The 27,601-nt window shown below is 41.9% G+C and overlaps 2 protein-coding genes across 2 annotated transcripts in view; both read left to right on the top strand.

Moving 5' to 3' along the window:
• The window catches only part of Slc1a1 (solute carrier family 1 member 1), a 69,683-nt gene that overhangs the window by 29,580 nt on the left and 12,502 nt on the right, over positions 1–27,601 (top strand). Inside the window, exons 2-7 of the mRNA XM_040745906.1 lie at positions 5,927–6,067; positions 19,001–19,093; positions 19,825–19,939; positions 21,349–21,391; positions 22,727–22,822; positions 26,955–27,139. Coding sequence (XP_040601840.1) covers positions 5,927–6,067; positions 19,001–19,093; positions 19,825–19,939; positions 21,349–21,391; positions 22,727–22,822; positions 26,955–27,139 — 673 coding nt within the window. The remainder of the gene's footprint in view (positions 1–5,926; positions 6,068–19,000; positions 19,094–19,824; positions 19,940–21,348; positions 21,392–22,726; positions 22,823–26,954; positions 27,140–27,601) is intronic.
• Positions 12,725–13,586, top strand: LOC121140457 (intraflagellar transport protein 20 homolog). The gene has a single exon (XM_040745940.1). It carries the CDS (start codon positions 12,873–12,875, stop codon positions 13,269–13,271), a length of 399 nt encoding a protein of 132 aa, XP_040601874.1. The 5' UTR covers positions 12,725–12,872; the 3' UTR covers positions 13,272–13,586.

The following is a 27,601-nucleotide window of genomic DNA, read 5'->3' as shown; positions in this document are numbered from 1 at the left end:
TAAAAAGAACTGAAGTGGTCCCAGCTTGTTTGAAAATAATTAATTTGACACAAACAACATATGAAAACAATTACCATAGACACACAGAAGAGAATTACACAAAATCTAAGTGCACATGTTTTAGGGAAAAAAATGGTAGCAAGTTTATATATCTGTGTGAACCATTATTTAAAATGTAGTGAACTGTTTCAACTATTACAGGTATGGGCAGGTGTGTGTTTAGAATCTTTTTACTAACCCCCCAAAGGGAATGAATGCTGTTGGATTCCTAGGTCTAAGCCCAACGCAATTCAGCTTCTAGCCCAGGTTCGTTTTGAAACTATGGAAAGTCTAAGTGCCTGAGATTGGAAGAGGGGGAACAATAGGCTGAGCTGATGCTAGCTGCACCCCCCCCATTTTTTGCTTCATCATGTGTCTAGCAAATGGAACATAAGATGGTAGCATTCCCTGAATCTTCTTTTTCAGTGTGCGCACACACGTGTGTGTGTGTGTGTGTGTGTGTGTGTGTGTGAGTGTGTGTGTGTGAGTGTGTTAGCATAAGAGCTGGAGAAGAGATGGGCAAGTTTCAGCCGACAATCTGTGATCCTATTTTATGGTGAGAGAACCAAGACTAGAGTGAAATCCAGCCTCCTGGGTAGTAGAAGAGCTCTTTGGAGTCAGTTAATATAAGGTTTTGTCCCCAGCCTAAGGGAACAGTCAAGTTAAAGAAATTGAAGTTCACAATTGGTAAAACTAGACTTTGCGCTCCTTCAACTACTACCAGTATTCTTCCTACCCCTGAACCTGCTTAGGGATCATTTTGAGATGGGTGGGAAGGAAACCCCACAATGATGAATGTGTCCATTTCTAGGGCAGCTGGTATGTAGTTAATGACTGTGTCTTTAAGGATTTCTGTTGGCCTGGCCAAAGTTCTCTCTTGTTAGAGAGGTCATTCATCTTCCCCCTCCCTAGCTGGGGAACTGTCCTTCCCCGGTGAATGTGGCTATTCACCTCCAGGTTAGAAATTCTTCACAGCACCCTCTGGCTTTGGAGACTGTGCACCTTCACCCAGCCCAAGGTTCCTGATAGCAGATGTGGACACTTGTTTGTAGACAAAGTTTTCCCGTGCTGTGGCCACTTCCCAAATAACCAACACGGAGACTCAATATTAACTACAAATGCTTGGTCATAGCTCAGGCTTGTTACTAGCTAACTGTTACACTTATCCCATATTTTTATCAGTGCTTTGCCTCGTGACTTGGTACCTTTTCTCAGTACAGTGTACCCATCTTGCCCTCTCTGCATCTGCTGGTGACTCTCTTACTCCACTCGTCTTCATCCCAGTATCCTGCCTTGCTATAGGCCAATCAGCTTCTTTATTAACCAATGAGCGTAATACATACTCACAGGGTACAGAGGATTATTCCACAGCACTTGTTGGCATGGGCACAGTAAATAAGAAAGAAATCAAACATCACTAACAAGAGAGACAACACTTCATTGAAAGTACTACTCCTGAGCAACTGGGAGCCAGTACTGACCAGAGAGTGGACCAGGTTGCTCGGTAAACAAAGGAAGAGACAAGCATTACATTCAGCTGTGTGAGCCTAGAACTTTCCATTAGTCGTGGACATGAGTTCAGAAAATGCCTTTTTTCTTATATACTAATGCCCTAGCTTTATACTTCATAGATTGACAGAATCAAGTTGACCCAGGGATTGCTGAGTTTTCCTTACAGCTGACATCATTGCCTTGAACAGACATCTGTAGTTAGTGAGGACCTTGTGAAACACTGGAGTTGTTGCCGTTGTCTTGAATCTGATGTTTCCAAATTTTCTTGAAATAAGTAAAGCACATCCACTTCTAAGCTGTACCCCTTGGTCAAGGTTACTCACCAGACCCTTTTAGATCAGGACGCCAGGGTGCCCGTTGTGAACCTCTGACTAGACTACTTCCTTAAAGATTGGTTGACATTTCTAGTCTTTGCAATGAAAGAAAAGCTATTAGGGTACTATGGCATTCAACTTCAAACGAGCTTGATAAAAATCGTAATTACTGAATGTAATGCCCCATTTATTCGTCATGCACTGCTTTCAACTGTTCCACATAGCAGCTCTTTTGTTTCCCTCATAAAAACCCATATCTGGCTAAAGGCTAAAAAAATACACAGTGTTTCCTCGCCAGCCTGCACCCATATGGGTTGGAGATAATTACAGGCACAGTTCTCGTTCATTGTTAATGCAAGTGTGAAGGTTGAGCATGTAGGGTCTGCTGCTCAATGAAATAATTCTGTGGCTGCTGTTGTCATTGGCTTTGAGTACAGACACCTTTATTTTTATAGACCAAGATTCCTTTTACATAAAAACCCAAAATTTACCTGAAGCAACCGGTTGACATTCCATGAAACAGTTGAAGACAGGCAATTCACAAAGCAAGAAATGAAAATGTCATGCTTTTTAAATTTATTTAAAATATTTTGAATACTTAGTATCTTAACTATTCATGAGTCTCCAACACTGTTGTAACATAGAAACTACATTGGATTGATAATAGAGTTCTTCTGTTTTATAGACACATTTTGGGAAATATCTAACTATCAATATGTGTCAAGGCAAAATAAACAAAGGAGGAGAATTTAGGTAAAGGCTAGCTTCTCCAAAATGTATCTTGTGTGGTTCATCCACTAGAATGGATACCTGTGTTTAAGTGAAGATTATATTGTTCATTATAATTCAGTTCCCTTTTCATTGCCCTGTGGTGACTGTGCCCAAATGAGTCTGAGTTTTCCTAACCCATTTGAGTTTCTGAATTTGCATATTCAATGACATCCTCTTTGAATCTTCCTATGATTTAGTCATTTTTCCCCTCCAGCTAACATGCCACTCATCAGGCTAGCATGTCACACACAGGAAGGAAGATATGACAGTCATCCAACTCATTTATTTCTTATTTTAAAAAAAAGGTGTGTGTTTTGGGGGAAAAGCAAGACAGAGCAGTTAGATGTTATTTGAAGTAGTTGGAATAAGATAATAAGAAAATGTTAATATTTTATAAGTTTTAGTGATCAAAGTCATTGTTAAATTGGGTCCCCATACAGCGGGTGATTTTCACATAGACATCTTAAGACAAAATTTCAGAGAATCTGTAACATTTCTTGTTTCTTTTTCTTCTCTTAAAAATTATTTATAAATAACCTATTATTTATTTCTGGAGTTTTCCATGCAATATTTTATGACTGAGATTCAAGTAGGTTACTGAAATTACAACACATAAGGTAAGGGTCCGGGGCTGTTGGACATGTAAAATCCTTGGATTACTGAGATTAATGAGGGGCCCTCCTATCTTGAGAATGTGTTTGGTTGCCAGAGGAACAAACCAACCTTGTGGTTCAAGGCATTCCTCAGGGAGGAGGAAGGAGTTGATAAACCAATAGTCAATGATAGAATAATCAATATGTCTGTATAGTGAAGCTTTCATAAAAGGCTTAAGTTTTAGTACTTCTAGATAAATGAACAAATGGAGGTTTGGGGAAGTTGTGTACCACAGGGCAGGGAAGCTCTGTACACCTTCTCCCATTCATGGACCTGTGTGTCAGCTCCCCTGGCCATTCATCATATGCTTTGTAATATCCTTAATGCTAGCTTTAGTTTTGCAATCTGTAATAGCAAACTAATTGAACCCAATGGGAAGGCCATAGGAACCCTGATGTAGAGAAGTTCAGCCAGAAACTCAAGCCACTACCTACGGCTTATGATTGGTGTCTAAAGCAGAGCAGTTTCATGAGACTGCACTTAACCTGGGGGACCTGAACATTTTTAATAATGACAACATCCTTGTGTTTACATAATTACAAAGCTCAAATACAAGGAGATCAGGATCAAAAGCTTCATAAAAGGACACTTGAGGCTGAGGAAATGACCCAGAAGTTAAGGGCATTTAGTGCTTTTCCAGAGGATCTGAGCTCAATTCCCAGCACCCATTTGGGGGAAGCTCACAACAGCCTGTAACTCCAGCTCCTGGGGATCTAATGCCCTCTTCTGGCCTCTACAGATACTGCACTCATGTGTGCAACTCCCCACACACAGACACACACATAATTTAAAATAAAATATAATCTATTGAGAATTCTCTATTTAGTTCTGTATTCTGCCTTTTAATTTTATTATTTGGTGTTTTGGTGACTAGCTTCTTAAGTTCTTTTTATATTTTGAAAAACAGCCCTCTGTCAGATGTGGGATTGTTGAAGATCTTTTCTCATTCTGCGGGTTGCCGTTTTGTCTTGTTAACTATATCCTTTGCCTTACAAAAGCATCTCAGTTTCAGGAGGTCCCATTTATAATTGTTGATCTCAGTGTCTGTGCTACTGGTGTTATGTTCAGGAAGCGGTCTCCTATACCAATTCATTCAAGGGTACCTCCCACTTTCTCTTCTAAGAGTGGTTGGATTAGGCCTTACCCTCCCTGGGGAGCAGAAATGGGTTGGAGTAGGGAGTGGGTGAGGATGGGGAGGGTGAGCTTGTTTCTAATTTAAATTAAAAAAGAAAGTATAATCTTTTTTAAAAAGACTTTTGATTTGATAGAGTTAAGAATGTCATTATTTAAAATAACTAGAATAATGAATGAAAATCATTAGACAATATTGGTGCTCCAAAATGTGGTATCTGTCAAAGTAATAGTAAATTAGTTATATGTGGTACTACACACCTGCAATCTCAGCACTCAGGCAGGAGGTATCTGAAGCCACCTGGGGTATATAGAAAGACTTGTCTAAAAACCAAACAGAAATTATTTTCCTCTTAAAATTATAAAAGCTGCATAAACAGATGAATTTATTATAAAAATTTATCTTTTAAAAGATTTATTTACTGTGTGTGTATGTGGGGTGTGTGTATGTGGTGTGTGTGTATGTTTGTGTGTATGTGGTGTGTGTATTTGTGTGTATGTGTGCATATGTGGTGTGTGTATATATATGTATGTGGTATGTGTGTTTCTGTGTGTGTATGTGGTGTGTGTGTGTATATATGTGTATGTGGTATGTGTGCTTCTGTGTGTATATGTGGTGTGTGTGTGTATGTGTGTGTATGTGGTGTGTGTATATGTGGTGTGTGTGTGTATGTGTGTGTATGTGGTGTGTGTATATGTGGTGTGTGTGTATGTGTGTGTATGTGGTGTGTGTGTGTATGTATGGGTGTGGTGTGTGTTTTTCTGTGTGTGTGTGTATTGTGTGTGTGTGTTTCTGTGTGTGTGTTGCACCACATGCATGCAGGTGTCTAAGGAGGTGAGATGAAGTCAGATTTCTGAAAATTGTAGTTACATGTGATTGTGAGACACTCCATGTGGGTACGGAGAGCAATACCTGCATCCTCTGTAAGAGCAGCAAGTGTTCTTAACCAGTGAATCTCCAGTCCCCCAAATGTATTTTGTAAAAAGAACTTATGAGAAAAATACAACTATAAGTTAACTACAGAATATAAGGAAGGTCTCTGCTATGAATAAAATATAAGTTGACCTGTGAAAAGAGTCATAGTGGGTTACAAAAGATGGTGATTTGGGGAATTGGATATAGTTTAGTGTTAGATGACTTGCTGTTCAGTACTACAGAGGGGAAAAGAGAGAGAGAAGAAAAGAGACAAGGAGGACAAGAAATGTATGATGATGAATCTTTTTTCTTTCCTAGTCTTTGGTGGCGTGCCATTCCAATATACAGAATCAATGAGGAGGAAATGGAAACAAAACTTTTCATATGGAGAATATTATTTTTTGCAATTTTAAGTACATGCTTCCTATTCACTACCTTCTGGATTTTCCAAGTCTAAACTTTATAGATTTGCAAGAGATGGTCTAAACAGCTCTTCTTGCCATTGAAATTCGCATTCTCTAGTACATTCCCATCAAATTATATGCAAGAGAACTAAAAGTGTTTCCTCTCTCTTCCCTGTTTTTCTTAGGCATTGTCATAGGAGTCTTGGTTCGTGGACACAGTGAGCTCTCAAATCTGGATAAGTTCTACTTTGCTTTTCCTGGAGAAATTCTAATGAGGATGCTGAAGCTTGTCATCTTGCCATTGATTATATCCAGCATGATCACAGGTACCTTGTGTTCTGTTATTTAAGGAGCCCACGAGAACCTGGGCTGTTCTTTACTAACTATGGAAAAATCAAAAGGCATTAGGTGCATGATACAGGCATGCACACAGGCACACACACACACACACATACACACACACACACACACACACACATTTGCAAAGCACATTCCCTTGACTAGAAATGTAACGGTACTCTCTAAGTGGCATTGCATCATGTCGTTGTCCCTCAGTTACTGTGGACCACAGCTTAAACCTTTGTTTGTCCAACATGTGATGTCTTGTGCGCAAGATGCCATTTTTAAACATATTATGAATAAAACTCTATCTAGGGCACAGAATAGGGAAATGCATATTTGGCCATGGAAATGCCAGCTTATGTCCTTGGAAAAAATACAATAGTCAATTTGGATCGTGTTTTCCATAGCTGGTTTCTTTGGTTCCCAGCTCCGAATCTCCTGCCCGCTAACTTCTGGCCAGCTGTCCTGAGGGTGCCCCTCCTCTTGGCTCCTTACCCACTTCCCCTCCTCCACAGAGCTCAGCACTAGCTATGTACCTGCCCTGGAGGTACATGGGGTCAGCAGCCCAGAGCAATAGAAAGGTTTAATTAGCATTTGCATCCTAGTCTGGAATACTAGTGTTTTTTGTTTTGTTTTGTTTTGTTTTGTTTTGTTTGTTTTTGGTTTTTTTTTGAGACAGGGTTTCTCTGTGGCTTTGGAGGCTGTCCTGGAACTAGCTCTTGTAGACCAGGCTGGTCTCGAACTCACAGAGAACTGCCTGCCTCTGCCTCCCAAGTGCTGGGATTAAAAGCGTGTACCACCACCTCCTGGCGAATACTAGTGTTTTTAAATCTGCACTTACAACACAGTTCGATTTGGAAATGCTTTTTCTCTTTTAGATCATTATATCATAGAGTTCCTTCAAACAGCAACAAACATGCTTATGTAGAGAGTAACTTGATTTATTTTTTAATGCCATTTTTCTGGAATTGGTATGCTGCTGTGTGATTCTGTGCTACTTTAATTCTGGCACTTGGTAAATGTGCCATGATGTCTCTCACTAGTGCTATGGACTTGAAAATGCAAGGTTTTATGTAACTATGCAATTAGGAGTCTTGACATGTCCTCCTTCCAGAACTCTTTTCTCAGTATTATGGTAAAGGCTCAGTATGTTGAGTCTGACATTAGAGGTGGTGATACTGTCAGCATTTGCTGTCACCAACTGCATTCTCTGAAAAGCTGTCACAATTGCCTGTTCCCAGGTGCCAAACTCCAGTTAGACCAGAGCCCCATGGGACCATTTTTCTTAAGTGACCTTGGTGTTCTTGGCTTATTAGAAACCTGAAGAGAACATTTAATTACTTTTATGTATGGGTTTAATTATGGTTAAAAATTACCAGTTTCTTTCAAGCCTAGTGGCCTGTGGGGTGGGGTGGGGACAGATGATCTGTTATTTGTCTCATATAATGTTTGCTTATTTAAATTATTGAAAGCACTTAAGGTTTGGGAGATTTCTTATAAATACCCAGATTTCTAGCATTAAAAAATCAAATCTGCAGACACTGGACCCATATTTCTCCACATTAATAGTGTCCTGGAGCAAGAGAAAGCTGTTCAATTTAGCTGTCACAAATGCATTTGAGGACACCAAAGTCACCAGTCACCATTCCCTGTTCTGTGCTCTCTCATTGCCTGCTTGTTCCCTGTAAGCATTGCAGTTATAACTTAGAATTTTCTCCCTATTAAAGATTCTTAAATCAATTCTTGTACTCTTTTAGACAATAAGAAGTCTTGGGCTTCTCTCTCAAGAAAAATACTCACATTTGTACATATACAGGCTATTTTTCATGCATCTATGCAAAGCTTATGTATGACTTAGTTTGATTCTTCTGGTTTATGGGGAAAATAAAAACAAAAACCAAAAACCAAAAAAAGCTAATCCAGAGTAGAAAGCAAACTCAGAATTTTACATAGTAAGCCAAAGTTTAGAAGAAAGGGTAAAAATATGTGTATGGATATACTACTTCTATAATAGTATATGCTTGGACAGTGTTACTCTTGACAGTAAAAAAAAAAAAACTCTTCCAGATTTGCAGTCTGGAAGTTTTGTTGTATAGTATGACCTTGAAAATTATGTATGGGAAGAATTTACAACTCTCAGATTCCTTGAGTAGCCCAGCTCTGTTCCAATAGTAGCTCATAGCGTTCCACTTTCCCTTTACCAATCACCAGGAGCCAGAGTAAAACAATGCCTCATTCTTTTGGTATGAAACAGTGAAAGGTCAAAGGCTTACCCGACACCAGCAAAGGCACAGCTGGGGGGGGGGGCAATACCACATTCATGTGTCTAATCTTTAGCTTGGTGGGGGAGAGCGTTGGCAGGAATGTAGGGGAGAAAACTCAGTTATACCTTTTCTGTTACCATATCAACTTAGACGCACTCTGGAAGGCAGCAGGGAGCATGTTCTGGCATTTCCAGCAAGTAAGTCTTGACAGGTTTTATCATAAAGGGGTATATTCATAGAGACCCATTCCAACACCCAGGTATAGGACCCTCCAGATGGTGCTTTCATAATGACAGTGTGAATGGATGTTACACACGTAAGTTAGCATGTTGCCACTGCTCCACTGCTAAAGGCCTGCTTGGATACATACCAAATGGCCCATGAGAATGTTCCCAGTATAGCTCTGAACAGAAGAAACAAATCATACAATACAAGAGACACTTAAAAGTTGACCCAAAACTGAAAGATTAACAGCCTTTCAATGAGAACAGAAATAAAATATGGCCTGTTGTGCTTTCTTCACGTTTTTTTAGGCGAACACGTGTTATTTTGTTACAATGTTTCTTTGTATTGTTTTGTATTTCCTTTTGGTTTAAGAAAGAAATCAGAGAGTGGATTTCTTCACGGTGGGCTTCAGACTCTGCCTCTGCTAGTCCCCTGCCTCCTTCCCTTCCCCAGCTCTTTTCCCTGCCAAAGCCGCTTTTACCCTGGCATGCCAGTCCTGCCTTCTTTGCCTGAGCACCCAGAGATAAGGTGATCCTATTGCAAAAGCCTTTCCCTAGTGCAATGGCTTAATCCATTCCTGGTGGGGGCTTGTGGGTAGGAGGTACAACAGGAGCAAATGTCAGGAAAGCTGTGGGTTGTGGGTGGGGTCTAATCGGTTCCCTGGAAATAGGTAGATGCAGAAGAACTGCTAAGACTCAGATCCAAGACGAATAGAGTGAGCTCCTGCAGGAAAAACAACAACAAAAACTAATTTGTCATCAAAGTCTTTGGGGAATAAAAATGCATATTTTATAGCTGTATTTTATTTTTAACATTGAGCATCCTTCTTGGTGATGTGTGGTTAGGAAATCATGTTTATCAGGGAAATTTGAATTTAGACTTGCTATTAAATAGTATGGAGTGACTGTTAATTATTTAGTCAAGAAGTGATAATGATATGCAGGTTTATGAACAAAATGCCCTTATTTTCTAAACGCACACGGAGCTACGTAGAGGTGACCTGACACAAGATCTCACATTGACTTTAGAATGGAGGGGGTTGGGCATTTCCAGAGACCGGGTGTCATAGGAAGCCAGAATTCTCACCATAATTTACATCCTGAAGAAAGGGTACCTTCCTGCCATGGTGAAGATGTACACACATGCCCTTTGAAAGTTTCGGTTTTTAAGCTAAGTGCTATCAAACAAGTTGAGGAATCATGGCGGAAGTGATGGAGCTGCCTGAGAACTGTGGCTCTGCGAAAACCCGGGACTCTGTCTCCACGGCTCACGAGTTTCTATCTGGTCACAATTCTTCGGTACAGTAAGTCTGATGGCTGGAGCTTCCCACCACCAGCACACGAAAAGATCGGCCTTTCCCATCTCACTCCAGGATTCCAAGGCGCATCTTCCTGGATGCTCTTAGCGGCCGCCAGGCGCACTGTGCTCTGTTAGGCACAGCCATGCCCCCTGCTGTCTGCTGTGGCTGATCCAGATAAGGTTCCCCTTCTCTTCTCCACTAACCGAGGAGCTTAACAATTCTCCACAGAATGGATGAGGACCAAGCATTGCCAAGGACTTAGGCGTAATCAGAAGCAGCCGAGACACTGGTATTCAGTTACTCCCAGAAAGGGCTGTTCGGGGTCTGTGCTCCTCAACAGGGCTCCCATCTGCTCAGCTACCCTGCTTCCAAGACAATGGAGAAGCTTCTGCCTCTGCAGGAGACGAGAGCATTCCAACACGACGCACCTCGGGCCCAACACCTGATTCCATTGAAGAAAAGCTTCATTGCCACCCAAACTTCCTGTTCTGGGAAGCGTGTCCTCTTCCCATATATGTGCCATCAGAGACCATCCACCTTGGAGAAAGCCTCTTTGTTGCCTCAGAGGGTTGGTCTTTGCTTGTGAGTCCCTCGAAGTACTTAGCCCTAGTACCTCCTATGCTGCTGCATATGGATATCCACCCAGCCAGTAGGGGTTGGAGAATGTCCAGGTCTGGGTGAATCAGATAAATGTTGACTTCATTGTATATTCTTCCCCAGATCAGGGGGAAGCTCATTCCTAACTGTTTCCTGCAAATGCCAGCAGCACACAAGGGAGTGCATAGCAAGTCAGGAAATGTCCCTCGAGAATGGCTCTGGGCATTCCAAGTTTATGCCAAGCTGAGAACATGCCCTTCTTTCCCTCCACGTCTCTCCCAGGCCATGAGTGTGAATCCTGCTCAGGAAATATCACCAAACCCTAGACAAACTGTCTGCCCTCCATTTATCAAAAACAGCAGTACCAGGATAGAGGTGCTTGAATGATTGGGTGTGTATCAGCAGTAAGATTCTCTAAGATATTTTGACTTTGTGCTCAGAAGATTTCAAAAACATTGCCACAGATTATAAAGTGATTGTTACTCTAACTTCTACATTAGGATTGTAAAATGTTTCAGGTTTGGCTTATACCATAAAAGGAAACCTCTCTCTATCCATTACTTTTTAACCAAGAAAAGCTGAGGCCTTAAATGACCTTATGGCTTCAAGGCAGGTGTAGTGACTCAAGCCTGTAATCCGAGGCAAGGGGACATGGAGACAGGAGGGTCAGAAATTCAAGGCCAGCCTTGGCTACATAGTGACATAGTGAGTTTGCATCTAATTTTGGTTACATAAGACCCTGTATGGAAAAAAAGGATTATTAATTAATTCTTGAGAAGGTGCTGTAGAATGAAACAGTGGAGGAGAACAAGGTGAGTTAGTTGAAGAATTTGAAGTCTCACTTTTTTCATTGAGTCTCGTAAAGCATGACCCACTGGGTTGTTTTGACTGTTGAAGGTGTTATTTTCAATGCTACTTCATAGCTGCAATTTTGCTATGGTTATGAATGACAATGTAAATACCTGTGTTTTCTGGTGGTCTTACTCATCCCCTGTGAAGCAGTCATTTGCCCCGCAAGGGGGTCGTGACCCACAGGTTGAGAATCGATGCTCTACCCTGTGTTGAATGCATCCATTGGATAATAAGCCTTGTGAAGAGCTCATTGGATCTCCTGAACAATTGACCCCAAACACCAATGCCTCCAATAGTCTGTGGTACGGGAAAAAGTGCAAACAGCAGAATAACCGTCGTGTGTGTGTGTGTGTGTGTGTGTGTGTGTGTGTGTGTGTGTGTTAACTATGTTAGCTAGCTGGCGGGCTGGCTGGCAAGCTCCCAGGGCCCACCTGCCTCCCCTGCATCATGCTGGGTTGCAAACTTATACCACCACGCCCAGATTTTCTTGTGAGTTCTGAGAATCTAAACTCCACTCTTCGTGTTTGCATAGCAAGTCCTTTAGCCATTGGTCCATCTCCCCAGCCCACTCACTGTTTCTTGACAGGCTTTGTGGCATCAAACATAGACCAGGTGACAGCAGCTACAGCATAGCTTTTCTTTAATCTGAGTACAAGATTGTTTTGTTAACTTCCCAGAGAAGTGCAGAGTTGTGAGGCAGCCCTTTTTAAAGGGAGTTCTTTGTATGAGTGTCATTAAGAAAAACAGGTGCCACAGATGAAGCATGAACACAAGTAAATACATTTCTACATGCTCCCTCGGCCTTCTTAAAAAGATTTGTTTATTTTATGTATATGAGTGCTCTATTTGCATATATGCCTTTATGCCAGAAGGGGGCATCAGATCTCATTACAGATGGTTGTGAGTCACCATGTGGTTGCTGGGAATTGAACTCAGAACCTCTAAAGAACAGCCAGGCTCTTACTTGCTGGGCCATCTTTCCAGCCCCTCCCTCTGCCTTTTCCAACCCAGAAGTATTCTTTTTTTTTTTTTTTTTTTTTTTTTTTGGTTTTTACGAGACAGGGTTTCTCTGTATTTTTTTTTTCTGAGGCTGTCGGTCCAGCCTGGCCTCGAACTCACAAGAGATCCGCTTGCCTCTGCCTCCCGAGTGCTGGGATTAAAGGCATGCGCCACCACTGCCCGGCCAGAAGTATTCATCTTGACAGCTGAGTTTTCCAGTGTCCTAGATTAACAAATCCAGCCGTGTTTCCTCTAGATAATGAAAAGAAAACATTTTATAGTTTTAAAAATGGCAACATGTTTGTTTACTCCTTGTTGCAACACTAAGAAGTAGTCAAGTGGGTGGGGTCTTGTCTCCATCTGCAGAGATAAGGAAACCGGGATTTCCCAGCAGGCATTGCGAGGTGGGCGGATGCTGGTGGTTCTGGTGTCGGCGTGACGTGGGACCCATAGGTCCTGTATCCGTGGCAGCGGCCGGTCGCGGTTACCGGAGAGAACTTTCCACCGACAGCCATCTGGGCCGCAGCGCGCCTCCAAGACGGGTCGGCAGCTATGGCCAAGGACATCTTGGGGGAAGCAGGGCTGCACTTTGATGAGCTGAACAAGCTTCGGGTGTTGGACCCAGAGGTTACACAGCAGACCATAGAGCTCAAGGAAGAGTGTAAGGATTTTGTGGACAAAATTGGCCAGTTTCAGAAAATAGTTGGTGGTCTAATTGAGCCTGTTGATCAGCTTACGAAAGAAGCAGAGAATGAGAAGATGAAGGCCATCGGTGCTCGGAACTTGCTCAAATCCATAGCAAAGCAGAGAGAAGCCCAACAGCAACAACTGCAAGCACTAATAGCAGAAAAGAAAATGCAGTTGGAAAGGTATCGAGTTGAATATGAAGCTTTGTGTAAAGTAGAAGCAGAACAAAATGAATTTATTGACCAATTTATTTTTCAGAAGTGAACTGAAATTTTCTTATTTATAGTGGGAAGGTAAAAAAAAAAAAACACCACAAACAAACAAAACCTCTGTACCATTCCAGTGACTTGACTGATGACCAAGTATGTAATGGCAGTGTGTAAGGAGGCAGTATTCCCATCTGGGGTACCTCTGGGGCAGCTGTAAACAGTACCCAGCCACTAGTGGCAGGGCAGCACAGGGCCTCACCTCTTGCATTCTCAGCACAAACTAAGCAGCCTGTAAAAACTTTGACCCACTTTTTTTTTTTTTGTAAATTCAAAAAGCTCTCGATGAAAAGCAATAAATACCATTTGCAAATGGTGTGGTCAAAAAAAAAAGGAAACTGGACTTTGGAACAAAATTAGGATTAGGGTTAGGGTTAGGGTTAGTTAGGAGATCACATAAATCACAGGGCAGCACCTGGAACAGGCAATTCCATTCTAGAACAATCTGCTTCCCAGAAGGCTGAGGTAGACCACCACACATGGATATGTTAAATAGTCACTCGCATACATTGTGTGTGTGTGTGTGTGTGTGTGTGTGTGTAGAGAGAGAGTGAGAGAGAGACTTCGCATACATTACATGTGTGTGGGGGTGTGGGTGTGGGGGGGTGAGTGGGTGGGTGGGTGTGGGTGTGGAGAGAGAGTGAGAGACTTTATGAGGCTTATAGTCTAGTTGATTTTTATTTTTAATTGAAACACAATAGACACAGAATGCCAATCACAGACCCTCGGTGCTCAGAGAAGTGACCCAAGGAAAAGACTTAAAAGCCAGATGAGGAGTGGAGAATAACAGCTGGAGAGAAGGGGCTGAGTGAAGGCTCTGAGGAGGAGCCTGGTCTACAGCGAAGGGGGCTGGGGGTGTGATATGTCCAGCAGGTACACATGCAGGCTGGAGATGTGTCGGTGGGGTCTCATCCCCCAGGGTGAGGCTTTACTATTTTATCCTCAGTGCCACTGGGTAATTATACTGGAATGTGAAAACATTTGATGTTCTAAAAGATACATTGACTGATAATTCAGTGAAGGATGGAGGGAAGGGGAATGGATAGTGAGAATGCTTATCGGGTGTGTTTTGCTGCTCATCACCGATGACTGATGCCACAGCTGCAGACCGTGGCAGCTCTAACACTCACAGGCTGTGCAGCCCAGCTGGCTCAGCTGGCTTCTCGATATCAGCTTGAAGAAGTGACTAAAGACCACCGTGTACATGAGTGAACCGAGTTTGGGAACAAAGCCCAGGCTTATTCCTCTTCCTGTAACTGGCTTCCCCGCTGGTGACAGAGCTAGAGTCACTCACATGGTTGTCTAACTCCTGTGTCACACTGAGCTTGGATGCTCTGTCCACTCAGACCTCTGGAGCGCTAGCAAATGCCTGACTCTAGTGACAGATCATCTTGACACCCTGACTAGGAGGTACAGAGATTGTCACGAAGACTTCGTTCAGGTGGGTGGCAGCTTCGTCAGTGAACACTCTGAGAAGTCTCTTGCCCTCGGATATTTATTTTTAATGCCTGCTATTGTTAAGGACACCCTGCTTCCTTTGTAGTGTCATTATAAAAAGTTCAGATGATTAACCCTGCTGGCCAAGCAACAACATCCCCGATCGCTCCTTAGAGCCTCCTCCTGAGATAAATAAAGAAAATGCCTTTTCCCTATAATAAAGAGCCCGTGGGTGCCCCTAACTTCTAAAGACAAGCTTGAATTCTAGCTTGAAACAGTAGGGGACAGCATGCAAGAGAATGGAGCTTATTGTGTAATCCTCTCTACTGCCCCTATGACTGCAAGGTGGAGAGGGTTCAAGGAGTTTCCTTAATGGAATTAAGTCTAAGTTTGTTCCCTTGGCATGGCTGAGTGCCCATTTAATCCTGAACAGTCCGGTGAGGTGTGGAGATCGTGCTATGTTGTCCATATGATTGGTAGTCATGAGTCACATGTGGCTATTTGAATAGAGATGCATTTCAATTAAGTAAAATTACAATTCAGTGCTTCAGTCAATTAGACACCTGGCAAGTGTTCACTAGCCATATGTAGCCTAAGGTTACTTCAGTGGATAGCGTAAACACAATTTCTACAGCACAAGAAGATCCACTGGGCAGTGCTGCTTTGGAATTTCATAGCACACGGAAGAAGCTGATGTGTTGTGGTGCATAAATGTGACAGCCAAAGATTTATACTCTCTGAAAATGGGCTACTGATGCCTACCTCAGTTAAGTTAAAATGACAATTAAAAGATACCTGTGATCAATGAGCAGTCATTGCTCAAGACAGTGTTACCATTATCTTCTTCTGCTGCAGATATGAGGGATTTATATTACCCAGACAGATACTTCATAATCATTAAATTCTGTCCTTGTTTCGGTAATAGTTTTGAAGATATAGCTGTTTTCCCTATATTTCTTCTCTCTATAGTAGTCACCAACCCCCTCACCTGTGGTGCATTGTAAGTCTCCCAAAAGCCTGAGTTTGGGGGCTGTGGTACCCTCCATTTTTTGTGACTATAATGGTAGAGAGAGTAGGCAATATTAGAGAAGTGTGATTGTTGATTTTAGTAAAATTTTGTCTGATTGGGAAACATTAATGATCAAGACATGAGAAAAATGGGAATAAAGCTCTTCCTAAGGGTGAGTCCATGAGAGTTGCTGAAGTCACTTGGGATGTATCTATTTAAGATATTTCCACCAAGGATCCCATTTTTAGAACCTTTTGTTGTCAACTTAGTCCTGAACTCGAGGTGAAGGCACTGAACTCATGATGGTGAGAGGTACTTCATCTCCTGGGAAGAAGAAAAAGAGAGAAAAGGGGAGGAACCAGGCATGAGATTGCCTCATGTAGGGGTCTCTGCAAACACTGTGGCCAGCAGAGTGTTGGTTCAAGATATGTTGGTCCAGGAGGGAAAGAAGGAAATTTGGTTCAGTGGGACTCAGTAGCTGACATTGGTCCCAACTTGGAGGGTCTGACCCAGGGTTATTTATTTCAGGAATATTTAAGCACACTACAATTTGGGGAAAATGTTTCCTGGTGATAATTAACTCAATCCCTTGGGCACAACAAAGCTTAAGGCATGATTACATTGAAATTCTTGTAAAGAACATGTGACATCTTCCATAAGGACATGTTCATTCATTTTTGAATTGTGGCCTTCAGCTCTCTTGGGTATTTGGGTTGTTTTTACTATTGAAGCTGCTACTTTTTATTGCCTTACTGTCAGAAAAATAAGTTCCCATCAGCACACCAAACTCTATTTTTCCACCCCTCCCACAAAAGACTGGACTTTCAGTCTTTCCCTGGAAGCTGATAAATGGGCACTTTATAAAATCTAGGGTGGGGACTGAAGGCCAGAGACCTTCTCTCCAAATGCTACCTGCCAGATGGGTAGTCCACAGGTGTTTAGAATAAGAAATGACTTTTTTCTGTCATCCTAACATCTGTAGGCAGAAGTTTCTGTCCACCCAACAGCTCCCAAATAAACACACCGATGCGTATATTAATTATAAATTCTTATATTTATTATAATTATAAATAGCTCAGGCTTGTTATTAGCTAACTCTTACATTTAAATTAACCCATTTTTAATCTATGCTCTGCCATGTGGCTTGGTACCTTTTCTCAATATGGCATGCCCATCTTGCTTCTCCCTGCGTCTGCTGGCAACTCCTCTGACCTGGCCCTTCTTCTTCACAGCATTCTTAGTTTGGCTTTCCTGCCTAACTTTATGCTGTTCAGTTATTGGCCAGTCAGCTTCTTTATTGATCCAGTAACAGTGACAAATCTTCGAAGTGTACAACAGTATAATTCCACAGCAGACATCCTTGTAGAGTTTTCCCGTACTTCAGATGTGTACTGAGAAATAAGAGGAGCACAATCCTCCAGTCACTTAAGAAGATGGATGGGTCTTTCATACCTCTGAAAGTCACCTGTGCACCCTGGCAGCCCTTCATCTTCAATGGCTTCCCTTTGAAGTTGCCTTTTGACTGCCTCTTCCCTTTTCCTACTGCCCTGAACTCCAGGCTCTGCACACAGTTGTGGGACAACTCATGTTAAGATGCAAAATCATTTTCTGTGGTGATACTTTGGCTTAAAATAGGATTTTCAGTTTGGAAATCAGGTAGTGTAGAATTTGAATCCTCCAAATGACAGGCTGATGGGAAGTTTATCAATCTGTCCCATCTCTCTCCCATATACTCAGTTAGAGAACACTGTGGTGATATATTCTTTATGATATATTAAAGCTTGCCTGAGGATTCAGAAAGCAAAGTCAGCTTCGGGATAGTGAGATCAGGCAGTGGTGGTACACACCTTTAATCCTAGGACTCAGGATAAAGAGGTAGACTGATCTCTAAGTTCAAGGCCACCCAGGAATACATGAGATTGAATCAATCTAAAGAAGTAACAGATCACATACCTTTAATCCCAGCACTAGAGGGTATAAAAGTTAGGAGCAGGGTCTTCAGTAGTCAGTGTCAGCATTCATTCTCCAGTCACATTGAGGATAAGAAGACAGTGAAGTCTCAGGGTTCTCCAGCCAGGCTGAAGAGAGGTTACAGTCCAAGGTTTGGTGGAGACAGGATTGCCTTTCAGTCTGAGGTAGAGTAAGAGCTAATGACTAGCTGCTTTGCTTTTCTGGTCTTCAGCTTGAAGTTTGAACCCCAATATCTGTCTCTGAGTCTTCTGACTCCACTTGTCTAAGCATCCATGAGAGAGGGAACTGCTTCTAGCAGAGACAGATGCCTTCTGCCTGTAATATAACCATCCCTTCAAACAAAAGACTAGTGAACATTGGGTTTATTTTACTGGTAGCTAAGACTATTTAAAAATAGACCAAACTATGTGGCCATTAAGTCTCTTGACTTTCCAGTGCCATGGAAATTATCTGTATCCTTCCAGTCTTAGAATTTTGAGGTATTTCACAGTAACAAACATGTGTCATACACTTGTTCACCTAGGAATAATTTGGAAATCATAAAAAGAGCTGGGAAATATGCTACAGTCAATAATGACATTATCATGGTTGATTATTGAACTAGGTTCAGAGACAATCTAAAGATCCAACAACAAGGCACCAAAAATCACATTGCAATCCAGCCACATGTCAAATGATTATGCAGCAATTAAAATTACCCTTAGCGTAAGTTTGTGACAGTGAAGACTAGTAGTCTTATATTAACTATAAGCGTATCTATGTTTATAAAACTTTGAGAAGAAAATTTAGTAGAATGCTAACTATAGTTGGTGAGATGAAGTGTGTTTGTGGGCAGGGGTGATCAATACCTATTACCTTAACAATTGTAGGCAGATGCTATCTTCTCAGCTTGAGCCACCTGATAGAAAAGACTGGGGTGACCACAACTTGATTTGCATGAGTGTCACTGTGCAATAAGATTTAACTTGGTTCAAGATAAGTGGTTCCTCAATGCTGAATTTCAAAGAGGTTTATCTCTGCTATTGAGTGATATTATGTACAGCTCCTAACAATGTCCATACATTACCTGCACAAGGGGGACTCTTTCCATTGTATGACCAGCCCCAAGAAAACCAGAGGCCATGGCCATGGAAACGAGCTATGGAAGAAATGTGTGCCCCACTGGGCTTCCATTTCTGAATTCTGCGTTTACCATTTTAAAGTCTTTGTTACATCTTATGAACTGTGTGAGATGGACCTCACAGCTCTTGTTAGTGTCCCTAGAGCTGGAAATCTAACTGTGTCTTGACCTTTCTCCCTTCCCTCTCCAGGTGTCGCTGCACTGGATTCCAATGTATCTGGAAAAATTGGTCTGCGTGCTGTAGTGTATTATTTCTGCACCACCATCATTGCTGTGATCCTCGGTGATGCTTTTTTCTGATTCCTTCTTCCTCTATGTATTTGTCACTTTGTCTTCAAAAAGTAACAGGGCTTCTTAAAATGCATATTTTTAGTCAGAAAGTAATATTGTCAAATTATCCGAGGCTTTTGCCACCTTCGAGTCTGCATAAAACCTTTTATATGAACAAAATGCAATACGGACAAAATTTTGACAGTAGTACTGGATATCAAAGTCTCTGATAAGAAACAGAGAGAAAGTGACATTTCTGTGCCCTGCCAGCATTACTGGGGAGAAAGAAGTAAGGCCAAGAATTTATATAATCTTAACCTAGATAATTAATCTAGAGCAGTAGAATATTTTTAGATGAGAGTTCCAGAAAGGGTGCCATGTATCTACAGGTAGAAATAATGGAAAGGAATCAACCAAATGAAATGCCTTTATCTCAAGTCCTTCTGTGGCTGATTTCATAGACTGAAGAGCAGGAGAAAGATGGACCTGGTGTGTCCAAAAGCAATTCTAGAAGTCACTCACTCATTAAAAAGAAAAGCAAGAAGATTTCTTTGTTAATGCACTTACTTCAGTGGGTTGGGGGTAAGGTAGTAATTAGGGTTTAGCACTTTCTTGAGAACTTGGGGTCCTCCATGTTACAGTATTGCTTTGACCACAATGTCATCTGGTCCTCTAAAGACCGCCCCAGGATCCTGGCTGCCCTGGAAGGTTTTAATTCTCTATGAATACTGTCCTTGGCCACAGGTATTGTGCTGGTTGTGAGCATTAAGCCTGGTGTCTCTCAGAAAGTGAGTGAAATCAACAGGTCAGGCAAAAGCCCTGAAGTCAGCACAGTGGATGCCATGTTGGACCTAATCAGGTGAGACTTGCAGGTGGTGACTTCTGGGATGGGTCATCTACACTGTTGCACAAGGCCCCATGAGTGATCTAATGCTCCCATGCCTAATCATTTGTAGGTGTGTGTTAAATGAGTGTGTGTATGGTGCACATATGTGGAGGACAGAAGACAACATCATGGTTGACCTCTCCTTCCTTATTTGAGTGAGGGTCTTTTGTGACTTTTGTGCCTTGTATGCTAGGACAGCTGACCCTTGAACTTCTGCAGACTCCCCTGTAACTGCCTCCATTTTTACCATACAATCACTGTATGTACGATTGTGCCCAGCTTTACATGAGTTCTAAGGATTTGAACTTTATACTGAACCATCTCCCAAGTCCAATATCTTAACATTTTCAATAAATTTAAGTTAATATACATCTTCATTTTTGTCACAAGTCCTACAAGTTACATAGCTTGTACTTTCTACTTTCCAAGCATGGTTCAGAAAGCAATGATTAGAACAGGCCCCTGCCTGATGACTTATCCTGGACAGATAGGAGGAAAAACTCTTGACATAAGGATGCTGGACAGAACTGGGTGACCACTTCTGAAGGTTACTTAGAGAAATTCATGCTTCTATTATACAGAGAACCCCTCTTTCCTCAAGGTGGTCAGTACCGCAAACAAATTAATGAATTGAAAAGTGTCAATTCAAGCAGAACAAATGTAGAAGTTACAGGATATGTACATATTGAGAAGTTTGACAACGTAGGACCACCACTGTCTCTTCTTGTGACCAATTTCATATAATTTCCATGATTGCCTCTACTTGTGACCATCCACTGTAATTTCATATAATTTCTGCTGAATTTGCTGACTTATAAATGCATTGTGAGAATCACTAGGCTCCGTTTCCATAGAATGGAGCAACAGAATATGAGAAATTGCCAACTAGGCCAAATACTTAAATCCTTAGTTTTCTCTTTATATTTCAACTGTCCTACCATACCTAACTCAACCATAGAAAATATAGTCATTTGGGTTTCTTGCGTCTTCAAGGTATGTAACTTAGCTATTTATAGGATCCATACAGTTTCTTTGATACCCATATTTCATTGGTTCACGTTTAATTTGGTAATTATGATAGAATTTGCAACAGGCTGTTATAAAAATGGAAAGATACAGAAAATCAAACAACTGTCTCAACCCTGAGTATCCATCTGCCAGTGCAGCATTTCCGAAATAACAGTAAGGGTGTCACTTAAGGAATCTGTTAAGTGTCAGTTGACAGGGGTGGGGGGACTCAGCAAAGGGTACTATGCAAAGCAGAAGCCAGAAGAGACACCGTAATATTCATTCTATGCTATTCTCAATTCTATTGATATATAGTTTAACAGCCGAAAACATCTGTTTCCCTGATATAATCAAGCTCTCTGTGTCTCCAACAGGAACATGTTCCCTGAGAACCTGGTCCAAGCCTGTTTTCAGCAGGTAACATCAGTGGTTTTCTCTTGAGTTACCCTCTGTCCCTATGATCCACTGAGACTTCATTTTCTCCAAAGACACAAGAAATGAAATTATCCCATCAACACTTGACAGCAGAAAGTACACCTGTGACTGATGGAGTTTCAGATGACTCCTGTCTTTAGGGCTGTAGTGATATCATGCCATGGTTGATAGAGTTCTCTTCCCCTCACACAGAGAAAAGCAAGAATCTGCCAGCATGTGCTGTTTTGTTTGTCTGTCTTTGGAGAGCCATGTTGTATTTGTAAAGAACTTGGACTTCCTGCAGATACAGTGCAGTGGATAGAAGGACTGTACATCTCTTCCTTCCCATCCCTTTCACGGTGACCATCGGTGTCTAACCACACCATGTTGGCCAGCCCACCCAGAACTGGGTCTTTTACTTAACATTAGGTGTCCGTTGCTGGATCTCCACAGCAAAGCCATGGCCGTTTTAGATTTCTCAACTAACTGAAAATCCCTTTTCTGTTTATACGGGCTCCTTGAGACAGCTGAGTCTATCACAAACTGCTGTATTCATTTACATAAATTACTTGGACAGAAACCTCTGTGTATACCAACAAAAATGGCAATTACACTGCTACAGAGCCACCTCTATTTACGGGGTGCCTTTGCAGCTCAGTTACAGTGGCTGTTTGTAGGGTTCGAAGTTGTCAGAGATTCTGTGTGGAGGACATTTCTTTCTAGCACCCTAATATAGTAGCTTTTTCTCAATCCACCGTGATTGAAGCCTCACAGAACCAAAAAGTGCTGGCTGAAGGGAGGAATTCAAAAGGAATCTCATAGCATAGCCCTGGAGGTGTTGCTGATCTGGATACAACCACCCCGTTACACCTTTCTCAGAACTTATTAGTCACCGTGGCTATTTTTATCATAGTGATAAGGTTATTTTTCCAGATTAAAAATGATCAGTTTATAAAAACAAAAATGGTTGGCAGGAATCTCCCTGTCTATGGAAGTGCCTACAGATAAAACCTTCTTCCTGTTGCATTATTTCTCTACTCATTTTCCCCTGTCATAAAAGGGGGAAAATTCTTGTATTATTGAATGGCAATTGTGGAAGTCTGATGTTTGGATTTTTAGATCCCATTTTTCGGTCCTAGTGCCTCCTGGGAAGGATCATCAAAAATTAGAAGCAACAGATGCACCATCATTACAACCCTTAGGTGACAGTTATTTGGCCAAAAATAACATCCTTGTGGTATAGCCCCAATTGGATGCAAAACAAAAACAAAAAACGACAACAATAACAAAAAACCCACTTTTTTGCTTTGTGAGCAATTGTTTTTCTCCAATGTGCAGTACAAAACCAAGCGTGAAGAAGTGAAGCCTGTCAGTGATCCTGGGGGGAATGCAACAGAGGTGTCTGTCACCACCGCCATGACAACAATGCCTAAGGTACCATCTGCCACCCCACCCTCCCCGGCATGCATGTGTCAGTCTTGAGTGGCAGGAGACAAAAAGACATTCGGTTTTATTATGCATAGCATCCACTTTGTGAGTACCTCTTCTCAAAAATGTATCTGTAGCTCTGAAACCTTTTGAAGTCCCTCAAAATTGGCACAAAACTGAGTCACCCATAGTACCTGAATCCAAACTGAGTTTGAACAAGGCTACAATATATATTTATTTTCGTTTTCGTTCAATAAACAAACATACATACATGTTGGTATATGTTTTATCTCACCTTTATTTTTCTTTCATGCATTTTCTTGGTGATTTTGCAGTCTGTTTATTTAATTTTGTTCTGTATTGCATTGAGGATTTCTTTCACTGACTCTTTGTGTGTGTGTGTGTGTGTGTGAGAGAGAGAGAGAGAGAGAGAGAGAGAGAGAGAGAGAGAGAGAGAGAGAGAGAGAGAGAAATATCAGGGATGCTGGGAATCCAGACAACCATTCTATCCTTGAGAAATTTCCCCAGTTTATGTTCTCTCTCTCTCTCTCTCTCTCTCTCTCTCTCTCTCTCTCTCTCTCTCTCTCTCTCTCTCTCTCTCTCTCTCTCTCTCTCTCTCTCTCTGGCTTGCTCTGTGTCTGTCTCTCTCTGTACCTCCCTGTCTCTATCTCTCTCATGAGTACATAATAATAGCTGTAATTTGGGGGAGTATCACATACTTCTCATACACTTTGCTCATCATCACCCCCATTATCTTCTCTGTTCTGTTCTCCCTAAGAACCCCGTCTACTCCCATAAGATATGTATATTTATGTGTGTGTTTGTGTGTGTGTGTGTGAGAGAGAGAGAGAGAGAGAGAGAGAGAGAGAGAGAGAGAGAGAGAGAGAGAGAGAGAGAGAGAGAGAGAGAGAGACTCCACCACTAAGCTGCACCCCAGCTCTATAGACTTTTCAGTCTGGAGTCCATATAGAAGAGAAAATGTGCAATATCTGAGTCTGGCATATTTTGTGTCAGTTCCATTTACATTTCTTTTTTCTTGCAAATGGCGTAATTTCACTAATCTTTACGGATGAATGAAACGCCACTGTGAATATACACCACATGTCCCTTATCCATTCATCTGCCAGTGAGTGTCCAGCCTGTACCTTGGCTGTTGTGGATAGTGCTACAATAAACATCAAGGTATTTCTGTGCTGTGGGGACTTTGAGTGAGTACCCATGAGTGGTACTGCTAGATTATATCTGCAATGCTCTGCGTCCTTGCCAGCACTTATTTTCCTAACAACAGCCATTATGACTGGGGTAGGATGGAAGCTCAGTGTACTTTTAGTTTCTATCTCCCTGGTGGTAAAAGATGTTTCTCATTTGGCATATATTTACTATTTATTGATTTTACTACATAAAATGGATGGAAGCATAGTAATAAAATGCTCTGTAATGTTTCTAAGTACAAGAACAGAAAAAAATGTGTTGGAGAAGCTTCATTCAGGCATAAGCCTAGTCCTGTTAGCTGTGAATTCCACATTAACGAATCAATGTATAGAAAAGCAGTCATCTCTAAATAGAAACGCACATTAAGCAATGTCATGCACTGATTGCTTAATATAAACGATGTGACAAGGCTTGTTGTTTCTCCATGGAGTGCTAACATGGTGTCCATGAGGACTTTATGGAACATGACTGCCAGGAGTAAAGAGCATCAGCTATTCATAGGGAGAAAATGACAAGCCTTGTCTCTGTACCTCAGCCTCCATACCTCGGGCACTGTTTTAGATTTGTGAGGCTATAAACACAGAATACAGAATTCCTTGCCTGAATCTCTCACTGGCATGTGAGTCTGAGTCTGGATCATCTTGGACTTCACAGGGCCTCATGGCCTGTGTGTCAAGTGCCCTACATGAAACCCAGCATCACTCCAGAATCGAGAGCCACCAATGTTTCTGCAGCAAACTCATGTATGTTCTACCACGTAAGAAACACAGTGGCCTCATCTCCATTCAGAATAGATTTTGTCACCAAAGTAGACCATAAAGTTATCAAGAAAATCAATAGGCTTTGAGAGCTATTGAGGTTTGGGGATTGGAGAATCAAATGTGTGGGTCTAAAATGGTACTTTGTAGGCCCACAGTAGACTTCAGAATGCTCCCAACAGAAATACTTGTTCTGGCTTTGAAGTGGGAGAGAGAAGTAGGGAGGGAAGGAGGGAGATTTAGGGTGAAGAATATTCAGCCAACTTATCAATTAAATTAAAGTTGGCTATCATGGTGCATGCTTGTAAGCCTAGCACTTAAGAGGTAAGCATAGGATCATGAGTTTGAAGCCACCCTGGGCTACCAAGTGAACCCCTGTCTAAATAAGTAGGGGACTGGAGAGATGGCTCAGTGATTAAAAGCACTTGCTGATCTTCCAGAGGACCCAGGTTCGGTTCCCAGCACCAACACTGGGGGATCTGACACCCTCTTCTGGCCTCTATGAGTATCCCCACATAGCATAAACACACACACACACACACACACATGTGTTAATAAATATAATTTAAATTCAGTAGGCCATTGTTGGTTCCCTGATTCCTACTGCAAAAAGCCTTCATTTCTCCCAACTAATGGGCCCTCTGTGGCCAGGCTTCTTGCCTCTCAGGGTGTGGGTGGGACTCTCCTCTATGCAAATCCACCCTTTACTTGTGCCTTATTCCTCACTTTTGATAAGATTTCAGTTTTCTGAGCGCCCTCCATATTGGAGTTGCTGCTGCACATTAAGAGGATAGTAGAAGGACAGATATGACATCATGTGACATATGACAGATTGGTAATATTCTCAGGCAAGGAATGGTGAGTGTCATTATCAGGAGAAACCAAGGTGCTTTGGGAACATGGGGGCCATAAAGGATGAGTAAGAATCATTGGAGCAGGTTACAGAGGTCAGGTGCATCACACCTGCCTATGCCAAGTATCTTTCTTGAACATGCTTTGTCTCTTGGGTGGTTTGAAAGAAAATGGCCCCCAAAAGGGAGTGGCACTATTAGGAGGTGTGGCTTTGTTTCAGTGGGTGTAGCCTTGTTGGAGGAAGTATGTCACTGTGGAGGCGGGCTTTGAAGGCTCATATATGCTCAAGTCACACTCAGTGCTCAGTTCACTTCCTGTTGCTTGCCAATCAAGATGTAGGACTCTCAGCTCTAGTACCATGTCTGCCTGCACACCTCCATGTCCCACCATGATGATAATAGGCCAAGCCTCTGAAACTGTAAGCTGCCACCTCAATTAGATGTTTTCCTTTATAAGAGTTGCCACAGTCATGATGTCTCTTCACAGTAATAGAAATGCTAACTAATATACCTACCCTTCACGTAGCTTTCCCTAACCTCACTGACATCATTCATATTCTAGTTTCTGTGTGACACTTGTAACTCATATTGTGACTATGCAGTTAGCTACCATCTTAGTACTAGCTTGGGTTTCTCACAGCTCGTCCTATGTCTTCAGCTACATTTTACAACCTTGAGCCACAGCCTGTGCAGTTAGAATGTTCTAGCTGCACCATAAACATTTGTTCTGCCACAAATAAGAAGTGACTGGTACCCCAGTGGCTCATCAGCACAATTCTTTATAGACCTGGCCTGCCCCACACAGATTATGCTATCTCTTAGTAAACCCTGTGTTATTTTTTGCTCAGAATGAAGTAATGATTCATAGTACAGATGTCTGGCTAGTTTTCATATCTTTAAAATCCTGTTGGTCACATCAGACTGAAGGCAGTGATGAATTTCCCTCGGATTCATTATCAGGAAGGAACAGATGGTATAATGTCCTCTAAATGTTCATGCTGGTAAACACCATGTAGTTCTTGTATTATTAATTTCTATCCTTTTAAAAATAAGTCTCCAAATGTACCTAGTGGTTAACCCTGAAAATGCCCCAATTCTAAAATTCATAAAAATTCACAACATTGCAGCATTGGAATTTTTCAAAAGACATGTTCACAGATGGACTTGTTAAAAAGAAAATAGAAAACAGCCCCTTAAACCTCAGTGGCCAAGGGCAAAGTGTTTCACATGTAGACGTCCCTCTTATCATTACACTTCTGACTTAGATCACTAAATTCCCAGCTTGCTTCAGTGTGTTTTCTTGGTTTTGATCCATAGAACAGGACAAAGGAATATAAAATCGTGGGCCTGTATTCAGATGGCATCAATGTCTTGGGCTTAATTATCTTTTGCCTTGTCTTCGGACTTGTCATTGGGAAAATGGGAGAAAAGGGGCAGATTCTGGTGGATTTCTTCAACGCGTTGAGTGATGCAACCATGAAAATCGTCCAGATCATCATGTGGTAAGCAGCGCTGACAAGCGCTATTTTCCTTCCCCTGATAACACCTTCTCAGAACATGAAAGAAGAGGCATACATTCCTCAGCAGGTCCTCCCTAGAGAAGGCAGACATTTAAAATCAAGATTGGAGTATTAACTAATTTCACACCATCATCAGGAGTTAGTGTAGTCTTGAAAGTCTGTCAGCCATTGTCTCTTGCCTCAGAGGCCTGGAGAGCAGCCTATACCTACCCAGTATTGTCAGAAGGGATCTGAGAAAGTTCCTGTGGTATATGAACACCGGGTGCTTTTCTTAGGCCCTATGCAGAAATGAAATTCAAAATGTCACAACTGTTCTAGTCTTGGCATGACCGCATCTGAACGAGAAAACTGTCTTCTGGCATCAAGGGATACCGCCTGTCTGTCCTGCCTCTGAGATGCCCAAAAGTGCAGCTTTCCTGGAAGACCTCTCCCTCCCCTAGCTCA

The sequence above is a fragment of the Mesocricetus auratus genome, unplaced genomic scaffold, assembly GCF_017639785.1.
Source record: "Mesocricetus auratus isolate SY011 unplaced genomic scaffold, BCM_Maur_2.0 Super-Scaffold_4256, whole genome shotgun sequence".
NCBI lineage: Eukaryota > Metazoa > Chordata > Mammalia > Rodentia > Cricetidae > Mesocricetus > Mesocricetus auratus.
The sequence above is the reverse complement of the archived record's forward strand: the minus strand, read 5'-3'. Positions and strand labels throughout refer to the sequence as shown.

What these genes read in the sequence shown, in the direction of transcription:
- LOC121140457 (XM_040745940.1), top strand. Translation starts at nt 12,873, where the DNA reads ATGGCCAAGGACATCTTGGGGGAAGCAGGGCTGCACTTTGATGAGCTG.